The 18,546-nt window shown below is 56.7% G+C and overlaps 1 protein-coding gene across 5 annotated transcripts in view; it reads left to right on the top strand.

Annotated features, from left to right (window-relative positions):
• The window catches only part of CACNA2D2 (calcium voltage-gated channel auxiliary subunit alpha2delta 2), a 137,961-nt gene that overhangs the window by 53,985 nt on the left and 65,430 nt on the right, over nucleotides 1–18,546 (top strand). For all 5 annotated transcript variants that reach the window (XM_059937648.1, XM_059937646.1, XM_059937647.1 and 2 more), the window contains exon 3: nucleotides 13,766–13,882. In XM_059937648.1, the coding sequence (XP_059793631.1) occupies nucleotides 13,766–13,882 (117 nt within the window). The remainder of the gene's footprint in view (nucleotides 1–13,765; nucleotides 13,883–18,546) is intronic.

Here is an 18,546-nt window from a genome sequence, read left to right as displayed (position 1 = left end):
GGTCTGGCATCTTAGCCTGGTTCTGGCTCTGAAGGAGGGGCCTTCCTGCTTGGACCCCTACGAGGCACCGGAAAGAGCAGACCTGAGCCATGTTCCAGTGGGGGTGTGGTAGGGCAGGGACCATAGCTGCATTCTAGAGAGGCTCAGAGTTCCCCAGGGCTCCATGGTGTCTGGGGCAGGGGAGAGGCCTGGGGCGTGGAGTTCTGGGCAAGCAAGCGGGGAGGCTGCCTACCCTAGCGTACAGGCAAGGAAACCAGAGGGGCTGGGGTATGCTCAAACACCTTCAAGGAACAATGATTGAACAGGGCCGACCCAGGCCTCTTACCCTGATCCTACCCTGCAGGCCACAGGAAGAGGGCCAACTGGAGTCCGTCCCCAAGATCCTTCCCCAGTACCTCAGATGACCTGGGCTCAGAGATCCTACTTGGGGGGACCTCTCAGTAGGCCCCCTGTGAGGGATCTCCCAGCAGGTGCAGTGGCATAGGTAGGAGTGGGGTAGGAGGAACATAATTTTCCTGTTCTCTCCCTGCTAAGGAGGAAGTAGGGCCACCTTACATAATTGGGGCAATTTGTTCTGCTCTTGTCCTCCTGGCATCGTTGCCCTCACTGCCTTCTTGCTCAGGGAGCCCTCGACAGAGCTGGAAGCTCATGCATCACTCCCTCCTGCTGGAGGTTGCTGAGCAGAGGACGCGGGAGCCCAGAGCATCTTTGCTGCTAAGACCTGAGGTGCCTAGGCCTGGGGAAAGTGGGGGGCAGAGGGGACAAGATCATTCCATGTGCAGGGACCCAGGCCTTCTGCCCCCAGCCCACCAGATGACTCCACGGGTTCTCAGAGAGTTCACGCCAGCAGACCGTCCCCCAAGACCCTGGTGACGGGTTGGGGTCGGAGCTGCCTCTGCCCTGCCACTGGACCTCCCCACCCTCGGCAGCTTTCTTCACAGGCCCTTGTGCCTGGACGATCACCTTTGCTGTTGTTCCCCTGCCAGGTAGGCACTCTCTCGGCCCATCCATTCACAGCCCCCTTCTGGAAAGTCTTCCCTGACCTCCTGAGCACAGAGGAGGTGCCAGTGGCTGGAGCCTGGGACTGCCTGGCCCTGCCCTGCTGCTTACCCCTCCCTTTTGGGCCTCAGTTTACCCATCTGTATCCTGATGGGTACAGGATACCCATCGGCTTGGGCCGATGTCTTTGAGAGATGAGCTCTTCAGGGACATTCAAGGCAGGATGAGGTTTGCAAACACCAGACTCAGCTGACCCCCACTGACTTTCATAGCCCTGGGGGCACGCAGCCCCACAGACATTACTAAGGGGGCAGCCAGAGCCGCTTCCCAGAGGAGGGGGCCTGGGGCAGCATTGGGGCTGAGGAAGGTCACAGGATCCCATGGAATGGAGACAAGCTTCTAAGAGGTGGGCACAGAGGTCTGGAACAAGGTCTGTGTTCAAGTATGTGGTTAGTCTGTGTCACCGAATCCCAGCTCCACCAATTACTGTCTGCCTCAGTTGCCTCGTCTGTGAAATGGGACGATGACTAGGGCCTATAAGGGTTTGATACTGTGTACGCCTAGCATGGAAGCTCACTTGGGCCCCATTGGTGTTGACAGCTATTCCTGTGGCAGTCATCACCCCAAAGCAACCCCCAAAGCTGGGCAGTGAGGAGGTGGCCCACCTGGAGTGTGAGCCCAGGCACAGTGTTTCTGCCTCCCCTGAGCACAGCACACTGACTTTGAAGTTCATGGCTGTTCAGACCGAGGGCCCTCGCAGTGTTCACTGGCGTGGCCAAGCACTGGGTCCTGTTTGCACAGTTCATTTGCATGGCAAACACTGAGCACTGTCACGGTGAAGATAAATGTTGGCTGCTGAGCTTCTTGCATTCATGGAGAGCGAACCTGGAGCTGGGGATGCCAAGGATTGTCCCTCTCTCCCCACAGTGAGGTGAGGGGACACTGAGGTGCAGAGAGGGACCAGGGCTGCCCAGGAGCCCAGCTGGGAGTGGGTGTGGGGATCACTAGCCTCCCAGCTCTAGGAAACCCTGTGTGGTCACCGCCCTGGAGTTTTCCAACTCTCCTATGAGGGCTCAGGAGAGCCTGTGAATGACGGGAGAGAGTGGGTTCCCTCTGGGTGTGTGTCCCCAGCATGTGTGTGTCCTCAGTGCATGCATGTCCCTAATGTGTCCCCAGTGTATCTTCAGCATGTGCAGGGCCTCAGTGTCTTCATCCTGTTTGTTTGTTTATTTATGCCTCCAACTTATTCTGCAGAAGATTTAAGGGCACTTACAAGGATACACAAAATTCAAGAAAAGCCTATAAATGGGAAGTAGGAGAAATATAAAAGAAAAACTAGCAAAAGGACTAAGATGGACCTGGGAGATGCCGACAGAGGACGTGAGCAAGATAGCCCAGGCGCGAGTGTACTCCCTCGTACACTCGCTTGGACACTCACCACCAGCGAGGTTCTGGTCCCCACTGCCTGTCAGCACCTGACACTCGGGCACTGTGACCAGAGGAGGGAGCCCAGCCCTCCTGGGGATGCTGATCCAGAGGCCACTGTCAGTCAGGCCATACCCTTCCCCCAGCAAGCCCCTGAGCCCTCCATGCTGTTAGGAGCTTCTCCAGTGCAACGTCCAACAGGAAGATTTAGGGCCACGACCTTCAAGTAGCCCCAACCATCTGGGGCCAGAAAAATCTCACTGCTTAAAACATTTCAGATGGCTGCAGACCACCTTCTGGGGTGCAGATGGAAACCCACAGAGACTCACCCAGGCCTGGGGCTGCTGGGCATCCAGTGACAGTGGATAGGTCCGTCTGGGCTGTGGTGCTTTTTCTGGACCCTAAGTGTGAAGCATGGACAGGATCTGCAGGCGACTTCCTGGGCACTGGGTATGAATGTGGTGAGGTTGATGCGTGAGCTGCTGTGTGAGGTCAGGCACATGTACCTGGAACTATAGTAAGCACATGGGTAGGGGGTAGGGCCCTGGGATGACCCTGCCCCAAAAGGGGCCCTTGATACCATGGGAGGCTGCAGCCACTCCCAAGCTTACCTCCATCTCTGCCTTTATCCTGCGTACCTGACATGCCAAGATCCGGTGTTTTCACAAGAGCAGCCAACCCGAGGGCCTCTCGTTGTGATTGGCGCTGTCATTATTTGGCGACATCTTCAGCAGCAAATCTCAGCAGCAAAGGGCAGACTTCCAGCCTACGAGGCCTGGAAAGTCAGGCCCTACAGGACAGTGTGGGGCAGGGCAAGCTCTCAAGGCCTTGGGAGCAGCCCTGGAAGGAGGCCCCATGAGAAGCCAGCAGCACCTTGCATTTGACCTTTCATCTTTGAGGAGCACCCCACAAAGCCTGGCTGAGGCAGCTCAGGGCTGTGTGGGCGCTGAGGGTGAAAGCTCGGGCCATGCCACATGGCTGGTAAAGAGCAGGGCAGGGATTCAGACCCACGGCTTTTTAGCCAGTTCTCAGCTGTGAGTGCAGGGGACTCGGGGGTGGGAAGGTCTCCCCTTTGGACAGATTTTGACCTTCCTGGTATTTCAGTTTCCGCATCTGTGAGATAAGAAGGGTGCCCTCCTGGTGTCCTTGTCGCAGCTAAGGGAGGGAGATGGATGAAGAAAAATCTGATGAGGCCCCACCACCCAGGAAACCTCCCTAGGGACTCTTGAGGAAAGGTTGGTTTCTGGCCACTGTGGAGTCCCTGAGAGCCCTGCCCCAGCCCCTGAAGAGGGTTGCCCACCCTGGGCTATCAGTGCTAGGAGGGGTGGAATGGAGGTGATGCAGGCAGAGAAGCCGACTTTGTCCTTTGCTCTCTGGCCTTCGGAACTGTGTCTCAGGCCCAGCCTCAAATCCATATCATGAGGGTGTTTATGGGGGTAAATTTCTGCCAGCTCTGGGCTGAAGGACAGTCATCTTAGATGAGATCTTGATAACAACTGGCTCTGTGAAATGAGTAGGAGCCCTCCTTGGCCCACCAGGGGTCTGCTGGAACCTCTGTCCACCCTGACTCCCAGAGCCCTCACCCCACCCTGCCAGTACTCTTGCTCCTGAGAGTGGAGAGACCGGGCCTTACAGAGCCGAAGACAGAGACTCAGAGGTGAAGGGGTTGAAGAGGCCAGATGACAGGCCAGTGCCCAGGCCCTGGACTCTCTCCTGGGGCTGTCGTGTCAGGGAGAGGGCAGGGTCTGTGTCTGAGACCACGCTGGGCCAGGGCTGCTCAAGGTAGTGACCCAGGTAAAGGGCAGACTGGGCTTGTCTGGGGGGTGGTGGGACTGAGGGACCCTGGAGCCTGGAACTGATGACAGGGGTCTGAGGAGCCCAGTATCACGGGCTCCTCCACTCACTGCCTACAGTCTCCAGCCATTTTCTCCACCTGCCAGAGCCTTGCTTTCTTCAGCTGCAAAGTGAGGGCAGTAATTATACCTGCCTTTTCGGATCGTTATGAGGATGACTCAGTGGGTTATGCGCTGAGCCCTGTCTGACCACCTGGGCCTGGGGGTGCCTGTCATCACCATCCTCGTCCTTCTGCCGTTGAGAGGCTGAGGAGTCCTGGGGGAAGGAAGGCAGGGCCACTGAGTGGGGAGGCAGCAGGAGGGAGCCGAGCCAAGGTGGGCGGTGAGGGGGTCCAGACGCAGGCACAAACAATCTGTTTCGCGTAAACATGGGCGCCCACACCAGCCGGCGACACCCGGCGACTTCTGCGAGTTGGGAAAGTGCGGGTATGTTTACTCACACTCCCCCGTGCCAGCTGGCATGCTGGGCACAGCTTCCCTCCCAGCTGCCTCAACAGCCGGCGGCTCCCAGATCAGGGAGGGGGAGCAAGCAGGGGCCCCCAGATCTCGCCCGTAGTTTGATTCACTTTGGGCTCACCCCCTCCCCAATCCTGATGCTATCCTGGACCAAATCAAGAGGACAGGGGGCCCTGAGAGTCTCCATGGTAGGTCCACCTGGCTGGGCCATGACACAGTTCCCCCGCTCTCCAGGATTACCTGAGTAGACAAAGGCGTGAAGGCCGGGACTGTCCAGGGACCCACACCTTGAGTGTAGGCAACTGGTATCCCTATAGTGGGGTCCAGGCCCCTGTCCCTCCCCAAAATCTGGCTGCCTTCTCAGAAAGTGCTTCCCACTGGGGTGTACACAGCACCGACACCTCAGTACACCCAGAACTGATGGTGCGCACATTGCAGGTGGGAGCTGTTGCAGGGTTTCTCGTGCCCCATGGGCCCCGGGATGCTGAGGGCTCCACATCTCAGTTTCTCTGCTCTGGGAACGCCTTGTCTGAGCTTGGCAGTGGCAGCTGCAGGAGCTGCATGCACCTTCCCCCATGAGGTCAGGGCAGACTTTTGGCTGGGAAGGAGTCTTCGTGACACTGCACCACCCCACCACCAGGCCTGGGTCAAGCACCTTGGATTCAAGGAGTGTTGGGAACTTGAAGGAAGGGGCTCAGAGAGGGGGCTTCTTAGGTAGGCACTGAGCAGCCCATGCTCGAGCTTTAACTTCTGACCTTGGAGCTGGGTGGTGGGTGATGGAGACCTGACCGTGAAGCATTTGCTTTTGAAGTCACAAGAGTGTGCCCTGTCCCCAGCTCCCATGGACTTGGCCATCTGGCATTGTCACCCCTGTGGGAGGGAGACACCCCTGTCAGATTCCTTTCTCCCCTCCCACCTGTCCCCAGATAGCCCCTTGACCACCAAGGGAGCCAGAACCTGGGGAAGATAGAGTCACAGACTGCAAGCTTCATGTAGGCACACAGCCATGGGAATGCTGTTATTTAATGATGGCAGCCTAGAGTCCAGCTACTGTGCAGGGTGACCGTGGGTGAATCCCTTCTCAGCATCTCTGACAGGTGGGCTTGCATATTTCCTGTGATGGGGAGCTCACTATCTATCCAGACTATGCTCTTAGAGTTTGAGAGCCTCGAGTGTGAGAAAGTTCCTCCAGTTTCCTCTGAGCTGGAATATGCCTCTCTCCCCACAGGCACCATCAGGAACCTCAGAGTACTGCCCTCAGGAACCTTGCCTCTCACTCTCGGAGCTGGGTAGAGGCCAGGACACTCTCACCTAATATATACAAGCCTTAATACTAGAGGCCACGTTCCAATCAGGTCTGGAATAACAGGTGGATAATCAGAATTGCCACGGTTTTAAAGTCAGTTTAGAAATTCAGTTTAGAAATCTGTTTCAGAGGAGCAAACACTGACCACGCCTAGGAGTGGGCCACGCATCAGCGCTCCCTTGTGGTGGGTCATTGCCTTGCCCCAGGGCCAGCATGGGACAGGGCCTTGCAGAGGTGGGGGGTCTGCATGGGGGCAAGTGCAGAGAGGTTGGCGCAGACTGGCCCTAGCTCAACTGGGAGGATTTGGTTTATTGTTTTGCACTGAGTTGTGTGTCTTTTGAAAAACAAGAGATTGAGCCTTTTTATGACATGGATTTTACAGTGTAACGAGGCAGCGTTAATTTCCCATTCTCAGCAGCAAGTGCACTTTTTACACTAATTGCATAATTAGACATAATGTACTAATTGCGGTAATGGATGACAGTCAACTAAACTTTAACTTTAAAAACAAGGAGGCGTTGCTGGGGGTGGCGGTGGGGGCTTTGTGCCCCTGTGAGTTTTTCAAAGGGAATCTGCTGGTGAAAACTCCTAGCAGCTTCCTCTTAGGGGCCAAGTGGCCATGGAGCCACCACGGCCTTCTCACCTTGTGATCTAGGCTACACCCCCTCCGTCCCTGAGGATCCCCCCCACTCCACCCCCCACCACCTGGGTATCTACCTCCCTTCCTGTCAGAACCTGTCCCCACAGCTTCCCTTCTGCCTCCCACAAGCCCCTGTGCTCCTGCCACTGAGCAGTCCATTCCCTCCTCCCAGCTCAAGGGCACCTGCCATTACTCCTGCCTAGAGTCCCTTATCCCCCAGTCACCCCCATGTCTGGCAGACTCCTGCCCAGCCTTTCAAACTCTGCTTAGATGGCCTCTCCCCTGAAAAGCCATCTCAGTCTTTTCCTTCACACCCCCAGCCCCCGCCCTCCCCAGGAAGGCCAGTCTCACTCCCACATGTCTCCTGAACACCCCTCCCCACTGCCACCCCTCTGCCACCCCTCTGCCATTAGCAGTCCGAATGGACATCTGTCCCCTCTGGTGGTGAGTCCCAGGAGGGCAGGGACAAGGTCTGGTCCATCTCTGCTGCCCCAGCCTCAAGAGACCCCAACAAGATCCTGTGGCATGAACATGAGTGCCCCAGTGGGGATGTAAGGACATGGGGTGGGGGTGGGGAGGAGATGGGGCCATTTATGGGCCACCAACCAAGGAGGGCCACATCCTCATCTGCTCCTGAAAGCCAGGTCAACACTGCCTTTGTGTCCTCCATCATAGCCCATCATGGGCCACACTGTAATGGCCTGGGTAGGCATCTGTGACCCTCTCTAAACAGAGTGTTCATTCTAGGAAATCCCTATTCAATATGAAGGTTAGTTATTAATAATGTGACAACCAGCATCACAATATACAAACCCTGCTTGTGACGTGACACCACATACAGCTAACTAACTGTGGAGCCAACCCACCACAGGATGGTGGCAGGGTGGCATGGCCATGTGGGACCCTAACGTGGCAGCTGGTGATTGTCAGCAGCTGATGAAGCGTGCAGCCGGGTGGCCCCATAACCCACTGCCTGTACGCCGACTGTGTGCTCTGAGGGCTCTGGGGGCCCCTTGCCCTTGTCCTACTGTAAGCCTCACACCAGGTGGGCCAGAGAAGGGCCACAACCCCTGCCCCAGGGAACTTTCTGCCACACACACAGTCCAGGGCCTGGTGTGTCCCTAGAGCAGCTGGGTCAGGGTTTTCGTGTACCTGCTGTGAGCGGCCCCAAGGGAACTGGGCTGTGGGGCTCAGGTTGGTTGGGTGTGGGGAGCGTCCAGGATGTGCAGCCTGTCCTGGATCTGACCTGAGTGCTCTCAGTGGGAGGGTCTGCAGGTACCTGGCTATTCCATCCACCCTATGGTCTTCAAGGGTGATTATTAGCAGCTATGTCAATACCCTTGATTTTCCCCACGAAGGCAGGAGACACGGGCAGCAGCCTGGCGGGAGGGCAGGGGCCAGCATTGCCCTGACTGACTGGGGCTCCTGAGCTTGTCACTACCAGTCCCTCCATCCCTCCACCACCCTCTTGGCCCAGCTCAGGATCTCTGGGCCACCATGAGCCCCCTATCCTCCAACCTAAGGCTCCCCTGATCACTGGCACAAGTGTAACCCTTATAGCAGCTGGCCCTTGTCTCCAACCCCAGAGCCTGTGGCCACTCCAGTGCTTGCCCATGCAGGCCGGCCTAGGGAGGCCAGCCCACCATCTCTAGAGACCTGTTGACATGAGGGCTGGGCAGTTAAAACTCCTACCAGCTGCTCCTTTCAATACCAGGGACCAGACACTGAGACATGGCTAAAGGGGGTTGGAGAAGAGAAAATCCCCCAGGAAGGTCATATCATGGGGTTCGGCTCCCCCCACCCTTCCTGTGCCCTGCTCAGCACCCTGGGCAGGGGAAGGGGGCAGGATGCTGAGGCACCCAGATGAACCCCCAGCTGAGTTTGGGCCTTTGAGGAGACAGGCAGCAGCAGGGCCCAGCCTGCATCAAATCTTTCTCGTTCCATTTTCCTTCTGATTTAATTTTCCAGAGATTAGGGCCCGTTCACCTTCGCTGCAGAGAGGAGCCTCGCACGCATGCCTGTTTTTACTCCCAGGGTTGGGTGGTTGGTTAGTTGATCAGGCTGGTTCTGCTGGTCCTCCCCCTCTTCCCCTCCAGAATGGCCCTCCTGCCTTCCATGGGCCTCAGGCTTTCAGCATCACTCTGGGTCCCCCAGGCCCCTTTCAGGCCCCCCAAATTCCCAGCTAATACCCTGTGCCTCACCTTCAAGTTTGGGGATAAATGCAGGGAACAGAACTGCACAGAGTGTGACCTAAAGCAAACACTTTGGATAAGACAGACTGTTCTTATCTGAGCTCTGCCATGTAACATATCCTCTCTGGCCTTCAGTGTCCCATCTGCTAAACGGGCGTGATCAGAATGGTCCTTCCTCAGGGGTTGTACATCAGCGAGGTCAAGTTTGTGAGGCACCCGCCCTTGGGTGGCTAGAGCCATCACTTGGCAAACAGGGCTGTATCTGCCACCTCCACAGTCCCTCTTCCCTCCTTTCCCCTCCTCTCCCTTGCCGTCCTTGCCCTCCTTTCCGTATCCATTTCTCCCACCTTCCTCCTCTCCCTGGGCAGGTTAGGTGCTGGCTTAGGTCCAGGCCCCACTGCTGCTGACCTTCTGGGACTTAACAAAATGCCTCAACAGTCTGATGGGGGCCTGTCCAGGTCACTGGTTCTGGGGCCTCTTGTCTCCTGTGGTGGCTGTCTCTATGTTCAGGTGCCTCAGACCTTATTCCCCTCCCAGTCAGGACTGTTTGGAGCTGGTGAGGATGAGGCTGGCTCCATCTGCCCCTGCAAGCATCCAAGCTTCCTGTGCAAGGTAACTGTTCCTCCAAGTGTCCTCCATGCTCACCTCCCCCTTATGTAGGGACACCTATGGAAGCAGGAGGCTAGGCAGAGGGCCTGGGGCCCCTGATGAGGCCTTGGCCCCCACAGGCCCTGGAAATTCCGAGGCCAAAAGGCAGGTTGGCCAGACATGCTGCCTAACAAAAGAATTACTAGAGCTGAGAGAGGGTTGGGGTCGGGGCCAACAATGTGGGGGGTCGGGGGAGGGGGGCGTTGCAGGAAGTGGGTGGGTGGGAGGGAGATGAGAGACATGGAAGGACAGGTCTTGATAACTGGTAGGGGGTGCCTTCAAGGGGAGGAGGATGCCCGGGCGAGCACTGGCCATAGGTATACGGTACAGGATGGGGGAGCCAGGAACTCCTGGGAAGAGGAGCTGCAAACAGCCTCCTGAATTATCCCTCAGGGCCTCAGCTGCCGCCGCTCTCCCTGTTCCTCAGCCCCTCTGTCGCTGTGTCTCCTGCCCTCCCCCACGTGTCCACCTGGCTCCAGCCAGCCTGTCCCCTAGTCTGCTGCCCTGTGCCACTACCATTCCCCATCTCCTCTCTCATGGCTGGCATGGAGCTGTCACAACCTGTAGACCTGCTGGCCCCCGTCTCTCTCTTTGGTCCGGCTGCATGTGCAGAGCCGGGGGCCACGAAGGCTGCGCTGCTGTGGGGGCCGTTGGGTTTTTCCAATTGCCTCTCTGGGCCGAGAACACCAGTGGGCATGCAGTCCTGCTGTGGTTGTTGAGGCCCTGCCCCCGGTGCACCCTGGTCTTCCTGTTGCTTCCGAGCTGACCCCAGGGACCAAGGCTAGAGGCTGTGGTTGAGGGGAGCCAGCCCTGGCTATGCCCTGGAGCTGCCCTGGGCTCTCCTGGGCTTCCTCCTGGACCTGCAGGTGGAAAGCGCCTCCCCGGACCACATCAGTGGAGAGATGACCTATCCCCCAGGGTGGGACCATCAGCTGGGCTGTGTCATTTGGGTCTCTGGGACACGGGGTTCAGCTCAGGGCCCCACCCCAGGGGACAGGGACAACTGGAGCAGGTCCGGGGGAATGTTGAGCGGGGTGAGGTACCTGGCATGGAAGGATCAAGGGCTGTTGCATCTCAAGGGCTCATTTGGGATTGGGGGACAGGCTTGGCTAGTAGCTCAACCAGCCTCTGCAGTTCTGGAATTCTGCCCTCATCTCACCAGAAACTCCTTCTAGCCCATTTCCCTACCCTCACTCTAGGGAGGATTTAGATAAGTGGGGAAAGGCGGAGGGGAAGTAGGCACAGCGTAAGCAAAAGTGCAGCAGTGGGAATCAGCATGGGCTAGGGACGCAGAGGCCTGCATGCAAGTGCCAGGTCCGTGAGCTGGAGAGGCCTTGAATGCTGGCAACAGGGCCCAGCAGAAGGATGTCTTGGTGGCTCTTTGGGTAGACCCAGGAAGAAAGCATGGCAGATGCAGCCCCAGGCTCCAAGGGACAGCACACCTGCAGGCAGAAGTGGTGGAGTCAGACCTAGGTCACGCTGGCTCCAGAGCTCTGCTTCTGAACATGGAATTGGGCATATGCATTGGCTGAGGGTCCACTGCACACAGGCCTGGTGCCTGGGGAGAGATGGAAGGGAGCTGGCCATGGCTGTACACTATCCATGGTGTCCCTGTGTCTAGGCTCCCCTGTTATCACCACCAGGGCCGAGGCCAAGGTGCTGGGGACAAAGACAGGATAGCTGATGGAGGGGGTGCTGTCCAAGGAGGCCCTGGGTGGGGCTGGAGGGGGGCAGACCCAGGGAGACCAAGGCTGCCTGCCCAGGAATGGGAGCTGATGACTTTGGATCCTAAGTGTGCAGATCTAGCCAGGAGAGAGTGGAGGCAGGGAGGAGACTGTGATTCCTTCTGCAGAATTCTGGTGATCCTAAACAATAGCAGCAGTGACAAAAGTATAGGCTCCTCATGGCATGAATCTTTTGGTCCTTGGTCCGCCTGTGAGGGGAGGACTGCCATTCTCTCATTTAATAGATCGGACACTGAGGTTCAGAGATGGGGTATTTCTAAGCAGGGTCCCTGCTTCCAAGCCCTTGCATCAACTGTCAGGGTCCTCGGGTGTGACCCTGCCACCTGGAAACCCACTCCCTCTGCGGCCCCTGAGCCCTGGTTCAGTCACCATGCCAGGTTGCAACGGGCATCCTGGACGCAGAGGGGAGGGCCCCCAGGTTCCCTAAGGAGAGTTGTCAGGAGGCTGCATGGTCCAGCCTCCAATACTAGGGCTGCCGCCACTATGGACAGCCCTGATTGGGGCACCTGGGAATGACCTTGACAGGGGAGTCAGTTATGGGAACTTTATCCCCTGCCCTGAGAAGCCAGGTGGCTGCGCCCCCTGCTGACGCCAGTGGGCCGCGGTGTGCTCAGCCGAGGTTTCAGCCAGTGTGGCTGAGAGGAGGCCTCAACACACCCAGGGGCAATGGTCCAAGATTGGGAAAGGGTGTATTTTTAATGTCTTGAAACCTGCGAAGAAGGTGTCAGGGAGGATGGGTGACTGGTTTTTCCACTCACAGTCGTGTGGCCTTGACCTATCCTTTCCTATTTCTGAGCCTCGGTTTCCCCAACAGTGGGCACCAGGCACCAGGCTCCCTGCATTTCTCAGTGATCCCCAGGGTCTGACCCCTCCTTGGCCTCAGCCTCCATTGTTGTCTTCCATCCGGGGGCCTCTGTCCGGAGGCAGGCCCTGGGGGGCCCAGGGAACAGCTTGGCCTGGTGCCCACTTGGGGCCTCCATCCTCCCTGGCCGTGTAGCCAGGCCTGCAACTCGCCCTGTAATCGCTGCTTCTCTGTGGGAAGGAGCGACTTCACCACAAATTATTTTGTTCCAAGAGAAGGACAAAAAGAAAAGAGAAGCCGGGAGGGATGGGGGGCGGTGGGAGGAGGAGATTGCCTGAGCCAGCTTTGAGTGGTGCTTTAACCCTTGGACTGCCAGGCGCTGGGTGGGCAGCAGAGCAAGGGCTCTGGAAGCACCCGGTCCCCCACCTCCTCCCCCTATCAGATGCCAGAGGCCTTTATCTCCCCTCATCTGGCTGTCACTCTACTGACCTTATCTCCCCTGCCTGTCTGTCTCTCATCAGCGGCCTCTCCCACCTCCTTATCTCCTCCTCATCACCTCCTCTTTGTGTCTCTCCACATCCCTCCACTTCTGCACAGCCTGATGGCAAAGTGGTGGCAGCAGCTCAGTTGTGCCGACCAGCCTGTGACCTCTGGTGAAGGAGCCAGCTTGCAGCACGGACTTCCTGGGGTAACCTGGATGGACACATGGACTCATTCAGGCTCAGAGGCACATGCAGGGGTGTGCAATGCAAACACACACATATGCACACACACATGCACGTGCACACACCCAAGACCCCAGCCATGAACAAAGATGCCCACAGAAACCTGCTTCTACAATTCGCATACAGCCCCCAGGCTTTATCTAGTGGCCCTAACCCCACCCACCCCAACACTCAGGCTCGTGCACACAGATGGATGTGCGTCGAGCCATAACACACACATTCACACATGCAGATGCAGACTGTCAGATTTACACGCCCAAGTGCATGTGCACACAGGCCGACCCCACCCCCCCCAAGGAAGAGGGAGAGGGCAGATTCATTCCCCCCATATGCCTCTTTCTCCCTGGTCCCTGCCCCCATATTCTGTGCCCAGAATGACAGAGGAGCCCCTAGGGGCACCCAGAGCTCCCGCAGTAGTTTCTGAAAATGCCCTGAGGGAGCACCAGCGAAAGGGGGTACGGATTCCCGAGCCTGTGTGGAGAGGTGGCTGTGTGTGTGATGCATGTGTGAGTGTGTGGGTTTATGTACACACGTGGGTGTGAGAGCATCTTCTTGTTGGTATGTGGTATACAATGTGTGTCTATTGGCTCCATCTCCCCTCAACACCCTGCCTCCCATCCAGCCCATCCTCCCCACTCTGCTGCTCTTAGCCACCCTGAGCTGGTCAGGGAGGTGCTGCTTACGGCCCCTGGAGGAGGAAACCTGAGTCCCAGAGAAGGTGGCGACAACCTTGTCCCACCAAACACACACAACCAATGCAAGTTGTGGAGCTCATGGCCTGGCACTTCTTCCAAGTCTATCAGAGCACTGGGCCTAACCCCAGACCTCCCTGTTCTCTCTCAGTGGCCAAAGCCAGGGTTGAGGTGGGGGTGAGGACTGTTCTGTGGTGAGCTATGCAGAGAGGGTATACGGGCACCATGACATGGGGATGTGGGACCACCCTGGCCTCACCCCAGGCTTCTGCTTCTTTCCAGATCTACAAAGACAACAGGAATCTGTTTGAGGTGCAGGAGAATGAGCCTCAGAAGTTGGTGGAGAAGGTGGCGGGGGACATCGAGAGCCTGCTGGACAGGAAGGTGCAGGCCCTGAAGGTAGGTGCGGTTGTTTAGGTTGAGAGAAGACCAGGCAGAGTGGCCTGCACTGTGAGGGCAACGTCCCCACCCACCATGAGCACACAGCCCTCCTGGCCCTCTGAATTCAGGCTGGGCCATCACTGGCAGAAGGTGCCGCGGGGACCGTGGGCAGCTGTGGTAGGAGCGGGATAGTTTCATCTGGAGTAGGCTGCGTGAGTGGTGACCTGGGGCCTCGGGGGCCCTGTGTGGGTATGATGGCAGGCCCCACCTCTCCCTTCTGTTGGGAAGGTGGGCTGCAGGCTGAGGCGGAGGGAGTGTGGAGGGCCCTGAATGCCTTGCAGAGAAGGCTAAGGCCACGTGATGCTGGGAGCTGGAGCTCCAATTCTGCCCACGATTTCTCCGCCTCCCTCTGGGCCTTAGTCTGCCCATCTATACTGAGTGTGCCTGTGAGCTCCAAGGCACCATGGTCCTGTGAGATTACAGGACCTGCTGGTCCACGCTGACCAGGTCTATGAAGCCCACAAACCCCGGTACTCAACCCACCCCAGGGAGAGCAGGTGGGAAGGGGCTTCTCGAGATGCAAGGTGCCCTGGGCAGGTTGTGCAGTAAAGAAGGGAGGGGGGTTCAAGCTTCCGCCAGATCAGAGGCATAACTGCTGTTGCCCAAGCCTTTGTCAAAGAGATGAGTCCAATTAAAAGGAATGAAGTACTGATACACACGACAACATGGATGAACGTGAAAACATTACACTAAGGGAAAGAAGCTCGTCACAAAAGACCACCTATTGTGTGATCCCATTTCTGTGAAATGTCCACAATAGGCAAATCCATAGAAATGGAAAGTACATTAGTAGTTGCCTAGGGCTGGAAGGGAGGGGATAGGGAGTGTCTGCTAACGGGTACAGGATTTCTTTTGGGGGTGAAGAAAATATTCTAAAATTAGATTGTGGTGATGGTTGCACAACTGTGAATACACTAAAAAAACCACTGAATTGTATACTTTATGTGGGTGAATATTATGGTATCTCAGTAAAGCTTTTTTTTTTTTTTTAACGAGCAGGGCCTCACATGTCATGCCCAGGCTCGGGCCAGAGGCCTGGCAGGGTCAAGTCAGAGCAGCCAAACCCCCACCACATCCAGGCCCAGGGAGGGAACTGTGACCCCCTTCTCCAGGAACTGGGCCCTACTGTCCCCCTGAGATCCCCTGCCTGCCCCTGTGTGACCTGGGATCATGGACTAGGGAAAGGCTGGCCTCCTGGGACCAGAGGAGGTGGGCCCTGAGGGCCTCCCACCCAGTGTGGAGCCGGAGGACCCAGAGCTGGGCCCAGCCTGACCTTGGGGATCTCCTAGTCACAGGTGGGGACAGTTGGAGGAGTGAACTGTCATGGGGAGGAGGCAAAGCCAAGCCTTCAGCTGGGCCGGCCGGCCCTGTGGGGGTCCAAAAGTGTCCCCCTGGTTGTAGGAACCATCTGCTTGCCTCACGCAGCCAGCACGCCATGTCCCACCTCCTTGCCTTTCCTAGAACTGGGCACCACCTGGACACTCTCCCCTCCTTTCTCTAGTTCTCTGTCTCTTAGTCTCTCTCTCCCTGCTTCATTCCAGACCCCCTGTTTGCCCACTACGTCCTTGCTTTGCTGCGCCCCCCAGCCCAGGCCACCAGCCCTGAACTTGTGTCGAAACCATCTGATAGATTTGGGAAGGGGCACCCTTCATGCCTTTAGGCCTGCCTCCCACCCCAGCTTCAGGACGAGTTGCCTTGCCAGGGGGTGCTGAGTGGTGGCAATGACAGATGCCCAACCTGCCCTCTCCATGTGGAGCCCAGGGCCCAGCCCCTGCCCGTCCCCTCTGAGCATCACAGGGCTGGAGTCGTTCCCCAAGCTCCTTTCCCCACTCCTCGTTGAACAGCTTGGGGGTGGGGGAACCCAAAGCCCGGGGTTTCGACCCGAACTCTCTCCCTATACCCCACATGGCAGACTCTGCCCGGTGAGGCAGTGCAGATGTCTGCCTCCTTCCCACTGAGTCTGCAACCCAGGCACCCGTGGCCTGGTACACAGTTGGTTCTCAAGGGAGGAATGATAGGAAAAGGCACTCACTGATTAGGTACTCAGCGTGTGCTGAGTCTGTCACGCGTCATTCTTACAGCAGCCCCCTGAGAGAGACACTGAGACTCGGACATGCCATGCATTAGGCCAGGATATGGCAGAGCCAGGATTTTAACCCATGTCACTCTGACCCTAAGCCAGGCCCTTGACTGCCCACATTAGTCCGGAGGTGTGCATGGAGCCCAGCAGTCTCCTGGCCAGTGAACTTTGCCTACTGCAGCGCCCCCAGCTCCAGGCCCAAAAGATGCTCCTGTCCATATCCCCAGGCGAAGGAGAGGACTGTCCTTTTCCTGCCTTGGTCCTAATTGTTCAAGCTGAGCTTTGGTCTTAATTACGTTTTAAATTTGCTTTTAATCAAGTTCTGGCTCTTTTCTCCTTTCCCACATTTGTTTGCAGCCTGAGTACATATGGAGGGAGGGATATTGGGGGTCTGGACCCCTCCACACTCCAGTGTCCCTCTCTCCCTGGACCCCATCCAGTAATCCAACTTAAATCCCCTTGCTCTGGTCTGGAATTTTAATGTGGGGCTTGCAAGGAGGGAACTGAGCAGCGCAGGCCGGAAGTTCATTATCTCATCTTATCAGGGACAATCAGATGTTTGTAACAAGTTTCTCCAAGCTACACAGAGTGTTTTTCCAGGCCAAGAATCAGGCAGAGCAGGCCAGGTCAGGGACTTTGCAACACAGGCAACCATCATCTCCAAGTCCAGGAAACCTGCTGGGGTCTCAGCTTAGGAGACATGGAAGGAACCTTCTAGGAACTTCTGCTATCCAGGCAGATGGGTCCTCTGAGCCAGGCCTGCTCTGTTAGGGTCTTGAGTCCCAGGAGGGGTAGGGAGGTGCCTAAGTTCTTTTTTCTTTTTTTTGATTATTTATTTATTTATTTTTGGCTGCGTTGGGTCTTCGTTGCTGCGCGCGGGCTTTCTCTAGTTGCGGCGAGCGGGGGCTACTCTTGTTTGTGGTGCGTGGGCTTCTCATTGCATGGCTTCTCTTGTTGCGGACCACGGGCTCTAGGCACGTGGGCTTCAGTAGTTGTGGCACGCGGGTTCAGTGGTTGTGGCTCATGGGCTCTAGAGCACAGGCTCAGTAGTTGCGGCTCACGGGCTTAGTTGCTCTGCAGCATGTTGGATCTTCCCGGACCAGGGCCCGAACCCATGTCCCCTGCATAGGCAGGAGGATTCTTTTTTTTTTTTTTTTTTTAATTTATTTATTTATTTTATGGTTGTGTTGGGTCTTCGTTTCTGTGCGAGGGCTTTCTCTAGTTGCGGCAAGTGGGGGCCACTCTTCATCGCGATGCACGGGCCTCTCACTGTCGTGGCCTCTCTTGTTGCAAAGCACAAGCTCCAGACGCGCAGGCTCAGCAATTGTGGCTCACGGGCCTAGTCGCTCCACGGCATGTGGGATCTTCCCAGACCAGGGCTCGAACCCGTGTCCCCTGCATTGGCAGGCAGATTCTCAACCACTGCGCCACCGGGGAAGCCCAGCAGGCGGATTCTTAACCACTGTGCCACCAGGGAAGTCCCAGGAGGTTCCTAAGTTCTTATAGCACATTGGAGGCAGAGCTGGACCCAAATCAGGACTCTCCTGTCCTCCTAGCAGGGGCCTCTCTCAGAGCCCCTTTCTCAGAAAAGTCATCTCTTGGTTGTATTCCTTCCTCCATCCATTCTTCAATATTCACTAAAGGCCTACTGTGTGCCAGGCTGGTGCTGGAGATGCAGTGGGAAAGGACAGGCCCTGTTCCTATCTTCATGGAGCTCTCAGTCACATCCTGTCCCAGGCCTTAGTTTCTCCCTCTGTGAAATGGGGACAGGAGACTGTCCCTGCCCAGTACTTCTGGTTTCACAGCTCCAGGAGTCATCATTTATAAAGGCCACAGTGAAAACAGTGTCTCTGAAGGTTGTGCCACCTTCAGCACCATTCCTGGCACCCCTGCTGTGTGGCTCAGGGGAGAGCCCATAGGAGGAGGAGGTGAGGAGTGACCCCAGTGTGGGGCATTCCAGCCTGCTGTCAGGGACAAGGCCAAGAGCAGTGTGGCTCAATGGGCTTGGTTCCTGGAGAATGGGAAGCCCAGGGCCAGAGCAGCCAGGCCAGAGCAGGTTCTTAAGGGACATCAGTGTGGCAGCTAGAAGCCTGAACTCAGGGATAGCCTTTCACCTCCAACCTCAAATAAGCCAGAGGCAGTGAAGAGTCCTGCCTGAGGTCCAGGACCTAGAGACCTTGGCCCCTGATCTCTGCCCTCCCCACCATGCCCATGTTCCTCATGCTCCACCTCAGCTACTTCTCACTGTCCCGGGGGCCAAGACCCTTCCAGATGCCATGCTTTTGCACCTTTGCCTTCATGCAGTGTTTTTGTTTTGTTTTGTTTTTTATATATCTTTATTGGAGTATAATTGCTTTACAATGTTGTGAATCAGCTATATGTATACATATATCCCCATATCCCCTCCCTCTTGAGCCTCACCCCTCTAGGTCGTCACAAAGCATCGAGCTCATCTCCCTGTGCTATGCAGCAGCTTCCCATTAGCCGTCCATTTTACATTTGGTAGCGTATATATGTCAATGCTACTCTTTCACTTTGTCCC

Source organism: Balaenoptera ricei, chromosome 11 (genome assembly GCF_028023285.1).
Source record: "Balaenoptera ricei isolate mBalRic1 chromosome 11, mBalRic1.hap2, whole genome shotgun sequence".
In the NCBI taxonomy this organism is placed as follows: Eukaryota; Metazoa; Chordata; class Mammalia; order Artiodactyla; family Balaenopteridae; genus Balaenoptera; species Balaenoptera ricei.
This window is presented reverse-complemented; position numbering and strand designations above follow the sequence as displayed.